The sequence below is a fragment of the Montipora foliosa genome, chromosome 1 (genome assembly GCF_036669935.1).
Source record: "Montipora foliosa isolate CH-2021 chromosome 1, ASM3666993v2, whole genome shotgun sequence".
Lineage (NCBI taxonomy): Eukaryota > Metazoa > Cnidaria > Anthozoa > Scleractinia > Acroporidae > Montipora > Montipora foliosa.
The window spans coordinates 30,085,607-30,098,106 of record NC_090869.1 but is presented as its reverse complement, the minus strand read 5'-3'; the positions used below and the strand labels follow the sequence as shown (position 1 = coordinate 30,098,106).

The 12,500-nt window shown below is 38.9% G+C and overlaps 1 protein-coding gene across 3 annotated transcripts in view; it reads left to right on the top strand.

Annotated features, from left to right (window-relative positions):
- The window catches only part of LOC137996230 (importin-4-like), a 43,016-nt gene that overhangs the window by 17,457 nt on the left and 13,059 nt on the right, over positions 1–12,500 (top strand). For all 3 annotated transcript variants that reach the window (XM_068841654.1, XM_068841648.1, XM_068841662.1), the window contains 13 exons: positions 477–560; positions 1,774–1,926; positions 2,156–2,209; positions 3,610–3,719; positions 4,180–4,214; positions 4,408–4,481; positions 5,013–5,148; positions 5,806–5,873; positions 7,118–7,163; positions 7,745–7,803; positions 8,851–8,908; positions 9,988–10,067; positions 10,211–10,254. In XM_068841654.1, coding sequence (XP_068697755.1) covers positions 477–560; positions 1,774–1,926; positions 2,156–2,209; positions 3,610–3,719; positions 4,180–4,214; positions 4,408–4,481; positions 5,013–5,148; positions 5,806–5,873; positions 7,118–7,163; positions 7,745–7,803; positions 8,851–8,908; positions 9,988–10,067; positions 10,211–10,254 — 1,001 coding nt within the window. The remainder of the gene's footprint in view (positions 1–476; positions 561–1,773; positions 1,927–2,155; positions 2,210–3,609; positions 3,720–4,179; positions 4,215–4,407; positions 4,482–5,012; positions 5,149–5,805; positions 5,874–7,117; positions 7,164–7,744; positions 7,804–8,850; positions 8,909–9,987; positions 10,068–10,210; positions 10,255–12,500) is intronic.

Here is a 12,500-nt window from a genome sequence, read left to right as displayed (position 1 = left end):
TGACTTGCAAAAAAATTCACCGTCGGGAAGCAGAGACATAAACGAGTAAAGTTGCAAAATCAGGAAAATGAGGGGGTTACAAGATCAGCATTTAAGCATTTATATAGGAATGAGAAGAAAGGTGAACCCATTTTGAATCATGAGCTGACGCGAGCAGCTTTTAGAATTAAGTGTGTGGATTATGTGTGCATGCTCGTGCTCAGCTGCAAACCCTTTCAAACCTCCTTAATATCCCGCTAATTATGTTGAGCATTATTTTCCGCGACGGTAATAAAGTGCTGTACCGTTTGGCCTTTTACAGTTGTTTACTCAAAGTCAAATTGTGATCTCACATTACAGTTAAATAGCAGTGGTCTTTTTCTCTGCTGCTGTTAAAAAGAGTGTCTCATTTTGGTAAGCATCATAGTCAATTTGTTCATCTCTTTCACCTTTACTTTTACAGTACAAATACCTTCACTGTTAAATCTGAATTTCAGATTGCCAGCAACAGTTCTTATGGAAATAACTTAAGAATAAAAGCACTTCACTTTGTTAGCTGGTTAGCAAGAGTAAAACCTAAGGTAACAATTATTTTCTCTATGTACTTCTTGATCATTGGTGCAGCACTGGCGCAATGGTGAGAGCACTCACCTCTCACCAATTTGGTCCAGGTTCAATTCTCAGTCACACGTGGCTTATGTTTGTTGGTTCTCTACTACGAAAACCACTGATCTGTGGAATGGGCGGGAATTTATGTGTCTCTGCCCTGCCCACTTTCACTTGTAGATAGTTCAAATTCTTAAGATGTATTAGCAGAACTGAGCGCATATTGAAGGCTCTATAATCATGGAAAAGCTCTCGGAGAAGACTTGGGAGTAAAGGTTACATAGGACGATGGAAAAGGGGGAGACTTCATCACAGGTTTCTTCGTGGAAAGTTTTTCTGATTGCTATAGAAAACAGAGGTACATTTTGAAAACATGTTTTTTCATTAGTACACCTTACATGTAAGCCCATGGAAAAGGAATTTCATCAAAATGTTTAACGAAAGTGGGCGGGGCAATAACTCGGTAATTCGGGCTGATTCCACAGATCGGTGGTTTTTGTAGTACTTTGCTCTGAGAGGTTTTTATCTGGGTACTCTAGTTTTTCCCTCTCCTCAAAGAAACCAACCTGTGATTTGATACAAAGTTTTAGTTGATTTGACTTGATTTCTATACAGTGTCCCCAATTAGTGCCCCAGAACTAAATAAAGTTCATTATCATCATCATTATAATTATTATTGTTATTATTATTGGTTTTTATTGCGAGTTCCTATGTCAATTTATCACATGCAAAACTATTGGAAAAATGCCCGTATGAGGGCCGTATGCATTAGCGCAAGCAGGGCCGGAAAAAAGCTGTATGGCCTACTAGGAATACGTACTGTTCCGTGCGATGCAGTTTGAGGGGATTTCGTTCCTTTTAAACATCCAAGTAATTTACAGCCAGAAAAGCAAATGCAAACAACATATTAGATACATTTTCTGTGCATATTTTTGTTTTTTATTTTGTCCTAACTTCATCTTCTGAGTGCTCTTAAATAGCCCATATGATAAATTGCTTATTGACTGAGTTTAGGTCGGGCCGGACAGGAAAACATTTGGCCCTCGGTCATGGCGCATGGACCTCGCTGCGCTCGGTCTATGCGCCATTACCTTGAGTAAAATATTTTCCTGTCCCGCCCTCCCACTCAGTCAGTAAGTACAGTGTGTACATAGAACCATTTTCCATCATCTGTATTCTCAATCACAGGCACTTGTGAAGAATAAACTTTTGATCCCAACGTTGTCAGTTGTGTTCCCATTGATGGCATCACCACCAAATGAAGATGATGATGAAGAAGATGATGACAATGATTTAGAGGATGGAACAGAAGCAAGCAGGCCTTGTGCTGCAGCCTCACAGGTCAGATACTGAAGAGAAGACACAACTTCTTTGTATCATTACTTTTATCGGGTGTACTCAGGTTAGGTGTGTCCATTCATGTGCCCCAGAAAAAGCCTTTTCGAGGGGAAATGCCTGTTGTCCAATCACTTTTTTCATTGCACTTACAACATGTTGTGCCTAATTCAAGAGCTAAAACATTGGGTTTTTTTTTTCATATTCACTGACTGTAGTTGTTATTTTTGCTTAGGTTCTAGATGTTCTTGCTCTTCATTTTTCACCGGAGTCTGTTATTCCACCTTTGGTAAGGGAAACATGCAACCCACCAGATATCTGATTAACTACATTTGTACATGTGGCATACAGAATTCAAAGACCAAACAATCACTTCCGTTCTTCAAATTTAGAAAACTTGTGTGTGAATTGCAAAATTTCAATTCATTTATTTCTAGCAGATGTTTGATTATGAGCATAAAGTTTTATACTGAACTTTAATGACTTGCCATTTCTTATTTCAAACTGTTGAGACCGCTGAGTCAAGGAAAGTGACATCAATTACTCAGTCACGAATACACTAATGATAAATTGTACAAGATCGGTTACTTTGAAAACTTTTATTGCTCTTTCTGTAACCATGAGAAGGAAACTTTATAAAATCTTCTGTTTCATTGCCCTCATTCAAATAAGTTTTGGAAAGCCTTTGAAATATATATTTTCCAGTTAACAACTTGGATTCAACAGATAAGTTGCAACCTACAGGATGTTATTCTTGGAGTCATCTCCTCAATACAACCTACATTAAATTATTTGATAATCATAGGCCAATTGTATCTGAGGGATTGCAGAAGGAATGGAGTTCTTCCCAATTTAACTTGCTTTCGAGCAAAAGTGAACTTCAAGATACAAACAGAAAAGTACATAAGTGCCAGGAACAAAACGATTCACAAGTTTTATGACAAAAGGAAATAATTTTTTTTTTCTAGACAGTAGTTAAAGTAATGTATCGTAGGTCGAAGTTTTTAAAGTAGTTTATTAATAATTAGTGTGTCTCTGTAAAAAGAGTGTTCTATAATAGGTGTTGTTGTATGTAGGTTAATTTTTTTCCATAAGTCTGCATGTATTGTTGTACCTTGCATAAATTTAAATAAAAATAAAAATTTAAGATTTAAAAATTTAAAAATATGCAAGTGACTTACACCTGTAGCATGCAGCACTAAAATTGCAAGCCTTCAGACTATTAAACTTGTGTATTGCATTGTTGTGCAATGCAATACACAAGTGGGGTAGTACAGTGGATACAATACACAAGGAAGGGTGGGAGGGGGGGGGGGAGTGTAGTGGATATTGTTAGCAGACCACATCCCAGTGCTCCAGGGTTTGAATCCCAGCATATTCACTCCAAAGTTTACACAGCTTTTAATCCATTTGAGGTCAGTAAAATGAGTATAAGTTACTGTTTTAATGTATTATTACTGGCGACAAGTTGTACACTGGACAGGATTGGCGTGGCTCCCCCTCCCCTCCCTCGACATCTTTCGAATTTCACTCACGAGGTCTTGGTATTTCTCTACTTTTTTGTCTTCTATTATTATTATTATTATTATTATTATTATTATTATTATTATTACCATCATCATCATCATCATCATCATCATCATATTGATAACAACTAAATATTACTCACTAATTTGATCAATTTGACAGATGCAGTTTGTTATGCCAGCTCTTAACAATGAAGATCCTTACAAAAGAAAGGCAGCACTTATAGCTCTGGCAATACTGGCTGAGGGATGTGCTGACTACATTCGAAACAGGTTTGCCCCTTTTAAGCTAAAGGTGGTGGAACCTTTTTTTAAAGAACCTACTTTCTACAAACATGAGTTTCAGATGAGTTGAAGAGTGTTCCTTGAAAGGATTGCTGAGGAGACTAACTCCCTTTGACACCAGTTATGCTGATTCCACTATAATACATGTAGCTAGGCCATCTCTATGTTGCTGTTTGCCTCTGGTTCAAAACGAGTCTTGGTGCTAAACCATTCAAATGATAATGAGTTTGATTTGCATGAAAATACATCACTCATTCCCATTTGAATGATATGTTGTGCACCAGGACTCGCTTTGAAACTGAGGCACACAGCAACTCGGAAATGGGATATTATAAAACTGTGATGTGGTTTTTATGATTTTTTTTTGCAGCCACACACCTTTCACAGATTTTCTTTTACACAAGATCAGTAATAATTTATTACTGTTTTTTTGTATGTTTAATAACAGATATCTTGAAGCTGCCTTACAGACCATTTGTAGAGGTGCTGTAATGTTTTACATTATTCTGACAGTCTGAACATATATATGTATTCTTGCTGTTTGTACATCTCTGTTTGTAACACTCCGTCATCATTCACGCAAAATCTACACACTTCTTTAATATTATACTGAAAGATAATTTGTATTTACTGTGTTATGTAATTACTACAGATCTATTATTGATATTATTTTTAGGTCTGTCAGATGAAAACCCTCTCGTTCAAAATGCTGCCCTATTTGCATTGGGTCAGTACTCAGAGTTCTTGCAGGTGACTCAGTTTATACGTAACGCAAAACACAGCCTTGTTAAATATCTAGTATAGCAAGCTAGTCTCATTTCTTGGGAGTTGATATGTTCCCATGTGCGATGCAAGTGCAAGTGCAAGTGCCATCAAAATGCAACCAACATTCACACAGTCCTATAAAACACAAACACAACAAAGATAAGACAGGCTCAGTCATTCAAACTCTTTATCCAAGATGATGCATCCTATTTAGCTTATGTCATTGTGTCATCTTGGGTTCACCTTCAACCATAGTGACATAATGTCTTGCATCTTGTGCTTGTATTTGCTTTTGCAATTTGCTGAGAAAATAAGAGAACCTTTTCAGCAATGGCCCGGCAGAACACTTGGGTTGTTCAAAGAAGCTTCTGTTTAAAATTGCCATATACACATACTCTGTTGTTTCATCTGGCTTTTCAGACAGCTGTGTCAGCCTCTTCAAATAAAGTTGGAATTCGATAAAATGCTGTTTTCAAAAACTCTAATGTGAACATTTTGGAATGGTTTATTTCGCAGCCTGATATCAGTAAATATAGTGCTGACATTCTTCCCCTCCTTTTTGAACGCCTGGTGAATTGTTCAGACAGTGGAAAGAGTTCAGCAAGCATAACAAGAACCTATTATGCATTGGAAACATTCTGTGAAAATTTAGGTATTTATAAAAGAAGTTCCTTGTTATCAACTGGTTTACTGTATGCTCTCTACCCAAATGTTTGGGAGAACACTTAGTTATGGTGCACTAGCATGTTACTTAATTTTGTTGTAAGCAATGAGGCTTATCATCTTCCTGTAAATTAAGGATTCCTCTCCCTGGTCAGTGGTACTGCATTGGTAGGGGGTTGACAACATACATTTTTCTCCTGTGACCGTGTTAATGATAATTGGGAGTTGAAGCAATATGGCTGTGGCAGAGTCAACAGTAACCTCACATCGAAATACATGTAAATAGGGTGTTGTAGTATTAAAATGACTAAGCTGACATTGCCAATATGTGACATAGCAAATATTCCTCGGGTTGGAGAAGAGCCTCGCAAATCTTGCTGACACTGGCCATGTTATTCACTTGTTTGCTGTTTTTGGTTGAAATAGGTTTGTCAGGGATTTTCTTTGTTCATCTCAGCATAAAAAAATTTCTTGTTAGTTAAGGAAAAATGCCCTGACCAATCACTGAATGGAAGAATAATACTGGAAAGACAGTAATGGCTGGAAGGGCCAATGCTTAATAAAACACTTGATTAGGCACTGGCCGAAAACAAAGGAACTATAAAATGGTGGTTTTGAATCTCTCTGTTCGCTTTTTTTTTCCAAGGTGAAGGAATTCTTCCTTATCTGCCTGCACTGATGGAGAAACTTCTCTTAGTCTTGTCCCATAGTTCAGTAAGTAAAGATTTTTATAGGAAGCAAGATGATTATTGTTTCCATTTCTGAATCAGTAATCAACTCCAAGCCTGAGTCCAATAAGCCAAGTCACCGGTCAGCAGTTTGTCTTGCAAATTCCAGGTCACACAATCGTGTACATTATAATGAGTTTTAAATTTGGCTCCAGTTGTTCAAAGGTGGGTAACATTATCCAGTGGATAAGTCACTATAAATAATAGTAATTGAACTGAGTGGAGTGCAATTTGGTCTGAAATCATACGTGTGATTTCAAAATCGAATGAGCGGACAGCGCAAGTTCGATTTGAAATCACAAGTATGATTTCAGACCAAAATTGCGTGACACAAAGTTCAATTATCTCTTTATCACGTCCATTTAGAAATCACACAATAATTATTTAATCGCTAAAATACACGATTGTAGTCAGTCCCAATATTTTATTGATTCAGTAGCGAAAAATTCATGACACAATGGTTTTCTTTGTCTTTCATTTTCTTCCAATTTGATTGGTTACCTTAAACAAGTCTTGAAATCTGATTGGTTGTTTTGTTTTAATGTTCCTTTCTCATTGGCTGGGGAAATGGTGCAATTTAGAGCAAAAAATAATGTGATATGAGAATAAATTGCACTGCTGAGAGCCAATCAGACTGCAAAGATCATCAGTGATTTCTAAATGGATTTAATAAAGAGTATAGAATATACTTCACATTAAACGTTGGCTGACCTCTTCTTACACACCTTTTAACTGGATGTGATTTGAGTGCACATATTCACAGTTACGAGGACAAATGCTGAAATTTTTGCAGAGATTGAAACTGACGGATAGTGACTTATCCACCAGGCCCCAGTTGTTCAAAAGGTGGATAACGCTATCCACTGGATAAATCACTCTATTGGATAGTGCAATTGATTTCACTATTACTTATCCACTGGATAGTGATTTATCCGGCAGATAGCGCTATCCACCTTTTGAACAACTGGGGCCAGATAAAGTTATTTGACCTTTGACCAACTGGGCTGTGTTGGTATATGGTCATTGATGGTTTGGGATTATGGTTTATGGTCACGGATTGGGGTAACTTGACTTGCTCTCGGAGTTGACTCAGTAAACTTTTGAACTAGCAAACAGAGTGGTCTACAGGCATCCAATGCAGGTGTTTCAGTGGTATCTGGGGTGAGCAATACATTTAATTTGTCTTGTCTGGGCAGCTTCAATGTATTTTACTGGTTATTGTGTTAACAGAGTTTACAGATGAAGGAGTTGGCTGTTAGTGCCATTGGTGCAACAGGTAGGGTTAGCACAGTCAATTGCCATCAAAATTGTTCTTCTTTTTGTTGAACCTTCTCTGTGCGGGTGGGTGGATTACCAATAGTCAGGTCGGAAATGTAAAAGTCTGCAAATCAACATAATGCTAATTTTAAACTGTGCCATCTGTAATTTTAGTACTGCCTAGTTTTCCTTGAACTACACCTAGTCACTTGCCATTAGCAATAGTTTCTAGCAAAGATGGACATTTTTCTTACTAAGGAACAAAACAAGGGATATCCTACTTGTTTTTTCTCTTCCTCAAGACAAAATAAAGTGCAAAAGCTAGGTGAACAAACCATAAGCAATACAAAAAATTCATTGAAAAACTGTCACTCATGTCTACATTAATTTTTCTCGTGATATCTAGTTCTATTTGGGGAAGGGGTGGGGATTGGCGCTCATTTAGTTTTAAGGCGTTCATGATGGGTGTTAGTTGGAATAAATGAAGTATATGAGATGAAGAGGATTGTTTATAGGGTAGTGATGCGTTAGAGTTAATTACGGTACCTAAATACATTCAGTTTCGTGGGTACACTTATTTTATTTTTAATTGTCTTGCAGCCAGTGCTGCAAAAGAGGCGATGCTTCCTTATTTTCCTCAAATTGTTGTGTTTATCAAGGTACAAAATACGAATTTTAACTTCTGGTTATCATATATCTTCATTATTTAACCAACGGTCTCCCTCCTCCAATGGGACACTGGATTTAATTAATGTGAATGCTTTGGGTTTAAATCCAACCTTGAACCACCAATATTATCATCAATGGTTCCAAATCTGACTCTGTCACTCTTTTTAAAATACTCGTGTCTAGAAATGCAAATATTTAGATGCACGCCAAAATTTGATGTCCAACATGAAATTATTGTCCAATCAAGTGGAAGCATTTCCTACCTATTTTCAACATTAAGGAAACTTACAGGGTTAGCGTTCGTACTTTTAGGTAAGGGTAAATCCAGCTGTTTATCGTCCCTTAACAAGCAGAGTCAAGGAGACACTTTGTAACATTAATTGTCTGTATTTCTTGATGCTTATTAAAATCAGGGTGCAAGTAATGATTTTTGTTACTTACTTTTCTGAACTAATCTGTGTTAAGACACAACTAGGGGCCCTTTCCAGTCTTGTAACCCATTTTAATTCCTCCTTCCTGTACGTGGCCCCACAAGCTTTCAAATTCAGCACGGCTGAGTTACCGAAAATGGTTATCATAGGTGGACCCAAAGAACGGGCGTGAAATTAACACTTTCAAAAGTCTAGTTCTTTCCATGCCCAAAGCATTTATAGGCAGAATTCTATTAAACCCACTGCCCTTTTAGTTTTGGATCTCTTCTGTTTTTTTTACTCATCAGTTGGCAACATTTAACCAAACAAAAAAAATTTGAATAGTTGTCTTGTTAGCTTCAGCTTGGAAAAGTAAGGAGATGGCCTGCGTTTCTGTCCTTGCCTTATAGTTGTCTAGTCATTTTGTCATAGCTTATTTGTTTTGTTGTGCATAAAGTATAGTAGTTAGTAAAAACATGAACAGTCTAGAGGTCCAATGGTTGCGTTAGCACTGGTCTTTGTTTTATCTAGATATTCTAATTGGTTCATTGGACTGTCTGTGACTTTTTTCATAGTACATTTGTGGGGTAAAAACTGATTTTCCATTTATTGATTTACTATTGACAGGAATACCTTAGTAATGTGGATTCCATAGAAAGGAACATATTAAGAGTGCAAGCTGTCGGTGAGTTTGTTTTTTAGTTTTTACAATATTATCAGAGCTGTGCATTTTTACTTTAGGTCAAGGCCCTGATCTGATCCTGTGTCTTTAGCTTGCATCCTTTGATGTCTCCGCTTTTAGTGTTTGATGATGGAGGACGCGGTTCGCAATCCTGGGTGTCCTGCGGTTTCAAGGATGACTTTTTTTGAGATTTTGTCGCCGACCGTCCGTATTTTCTGCGCCATTTTGATTGACTTCATACGTCAGATGCGCAAAGACTATCGCGCACCTCGTGGTTTTCGTAGTAGTCTAAGCAAGCCTGAGCATCGTAAAGCGGCTATCTAAAGACTACCCCATGGTTTTCATAGCAGTGTAGTAAATGGAAGGAAAGCGTCAGGGGTGACATAAGTAGATCAGTTATTCGCCTGATACGTATCGGAAGTATTGTTGCTTAACCAAGCGTGGAAGTATGCTGTTTACGAATTGCATACACAGCCAACGTATAACATCGTGGGAACTAGTCCATCTACTAGGATTTCATGTGGGACTCTAAATGCCTAGTTCCTCTGGATTTACGTTTGTATCGATATGTAAGCAAGGCATTATGCTCAAGTTCGAATTAGGATGTTTACTAGGACGGAAACGTCATGTGTACTCCCTCACATATTCCAGAACTCGAATTTCGTCCCCACGAACGCACCTCATAGCATAGTTAGTTACTAGCTGTGTTAGCTTATGTTCATAGTTAGTTATTAGGTACTCCTGGTTTAATCTCCTTTTGGCTCGTCACGTACGTGTGGTCTTATCTCCCTATTGGTCTTTCACGAGTCGAAAGAATGTTTGCAGAGGAGGCTATAAGTGTGTGAAACAATCACATTGCGTAGAAGAGGTCTGTTTATTGGCAATACCTCGGGAAAACATGAACTTGAACTTGAAGAAAATTACTCCCCGCAGGAGTTGAACCTATTTAGCTATGATTGCTAGTTCGGATGCTCTACCACTGAGACTCAAGAGCTTGGCCGGTAAATCTCTTCATCCATTAACTGAGCTAAAAGTTCCCAAAATTCGATTCCTCTTTTACAACTTCCTTTTTTTTTTTAAAGATACCTTGGGTGTTCTGGCAAGAACCGTCGGAGCTGATAACTTTATGCCTCTGGCCGATGAGTGTATTCAGCTTGGAATGGTAAAAATTATTTGATATCGTGCATTATTGTATCTACTACGAGATGACTTTAAAGGATCGCGTGCCATGTATCGTTGACTTTAATCTGTTATTTTTCATAGACAAGCGTTTATTTTTCGTATAAATTATTCTTCTGTGCACAGGGGCTCCTGGAGCAAGATCAGGATCCTGATCTTAGAAGATGCACGTAAGTCATGAAGGGCTACGCAGAAGCCAAGGTTCCCCTGGAACCAAATTACACTGTAGCTTATAGTATAGACTCTTTAGTTTATTTGAGTATCACCACCAAGTTGTTCAGGGCCGCATAACGGGCCAAATCTACTATTACAAAGCCAGACCACAACACAAGAAACTTCAAGCCCTACACTTTGCGAATAGTGTTTAGTTTCGGTATTTCACATCCCATAAAATTTCATGATAGATAGTCCTTATCTGAGAAGACGTGATGATCTAACCGTTCACAGGACTAATAGTAAGGCAGCGCTTTCTCCTCAATTATTTAAAGACCCTAAGGATTGGGTTGGTCTACAACACCCGAACGGTTGTCCCACCAAATAAGCCAAACGGTTGACGGGCGTTTCCTATGCAATTGGTACAAGTTTTGAACACTACTGGGAAGAATCCCACGCTGTCCTCAGATAATGAAAGTGTATCTCTCAGAAAGTGCAGTCCTTGCTGTAGTTTTTATGTTAAGCTAGCTGACCATTTGCGGTTGACCTCGGTTTTTAGCGGAGCCCCAGCGGCCACAAGCAAAGCACCATGAATTATATGTTCACGAGACTCATAGGAACCCATGAGTTGCTTTTCTCATGGTAATCATGGCTAGCGGTATTGCTCGTGGGCGAGTACGCACGACGAAGTTGCCCAATAATATAAATATAATATAATAATAATAATTTATTCAAACTTTAAAAACAGAAAAAATGTGTACACAATTTACAGAAATATTAAAAAGTAAGAAATGGAAGCACTATACAACATTAATTTTTTTTTTAAATCATAAGAATACAATCACTTTGTCAATAATCATTTATCCTAATCCATCGTGACGGCCAATAATAAACGCTCTAATCCTTAAGTCTCGCTAGTTCCTTATCGATTTCAAAGTCACTATCAATAATGTTGAACGGAGCTCTTCGCATACAACGTGGGCCTCTAAAGCACACTAGTGCAGACCTCAGGAGAGCGAATGAGACTTTGGCGCGAATCCACGACATTGTAGTGCTGTAGTCCTCACCCTTCTTAGTTGACAAAAGTTCAGCCAGTCTACTGTGATACCTCTTGCATTCATCTGCCATTCCTCCGGTGGTAATAAATACCAGTGGGGTAAAGGAGCCTTCTAGCACCCTTCTGGCGTGCATTCTCTTCTCACTCTCATGCTGGCGGTAGATTTGTTTTATGGTTAGGCCTCTACAAGACTCTGCATTTGGGTAACAAACCCTCAACCTTGCCGCTCCCAGAAGCCACAAGCATGAATGTCAAGCCGGGCATCCGCTGCTCTGTTCGTACCAGGTGTCAGCACTTCTCCGTTTATCTCCTGAAGTACCGGTTCAATTTGGACATCATTGCACACCATCCTTAGCATTTCGGCGTCCAAATCGCGCAGCTCATTATGTCTTTGAATAATGAAGCCTCCATGTCTGCATACCATGGCGTGGTCTACATCAAAAACACCTCCACACGCACGAGTAGACGGTGTGTCGCTTATTTGCCAATCGTATCTCAAATGAATGGCGTCTTTGAATTCTCTGTTATTTAGAGTAAAGTCCACATCTTTAACTGGAACGACTGTAAGCCAGCTAGATGCCCCTTTCTCCGCAGCAAGGTCGGCAGCTCTCTTGGTTTGTTTAGGAAGGGCATTTTTCACTTAATTCTTCTCGGTTTTCTCTAAGGCGCGCAAACTTATCTCTGCGGTTACATTGCTGCAATGTTCTAATTGCATAATCATCCGGGAGCTCGTGCGTCTGCGCCACTATCTGTTCGACTAGGTGGTTCCGTTATCGCAGTTTATGCTTCGTATTCCGAGGCTGCCGTATGACATGGGTTTGTGATCCCAAGACCACCCATCCTTACAGGTAATGCTAACAAATCACGCTCAACCGACGTGCAGGTGTGCCCTGTGACAGCTGGAATAAGGGCGTGGCTTATGGCACGCTCTAGCGGCTCTAGAAAATCTTCAATATCGGGTAATGTTCTAAGATAGTAAGTCCAGCGATGTTTCAGCCCGAATGTGAAGGCCGCGTATGAAGCCTGTGGATATGTCGCAGCGAATTCTGCTAGCTTGACAACTTGATCGACCGATCCCTCCACTTTTCCGTTCACGTACTCCTCCAGGTAGACCCTAGAGCCTAGGACAGCGCCCAGATGCTTCTGGTCTTGCGTAGATATGTTAATTGCAGTATCATGGAATACTTTCCTCGCAGAATCCTCTTT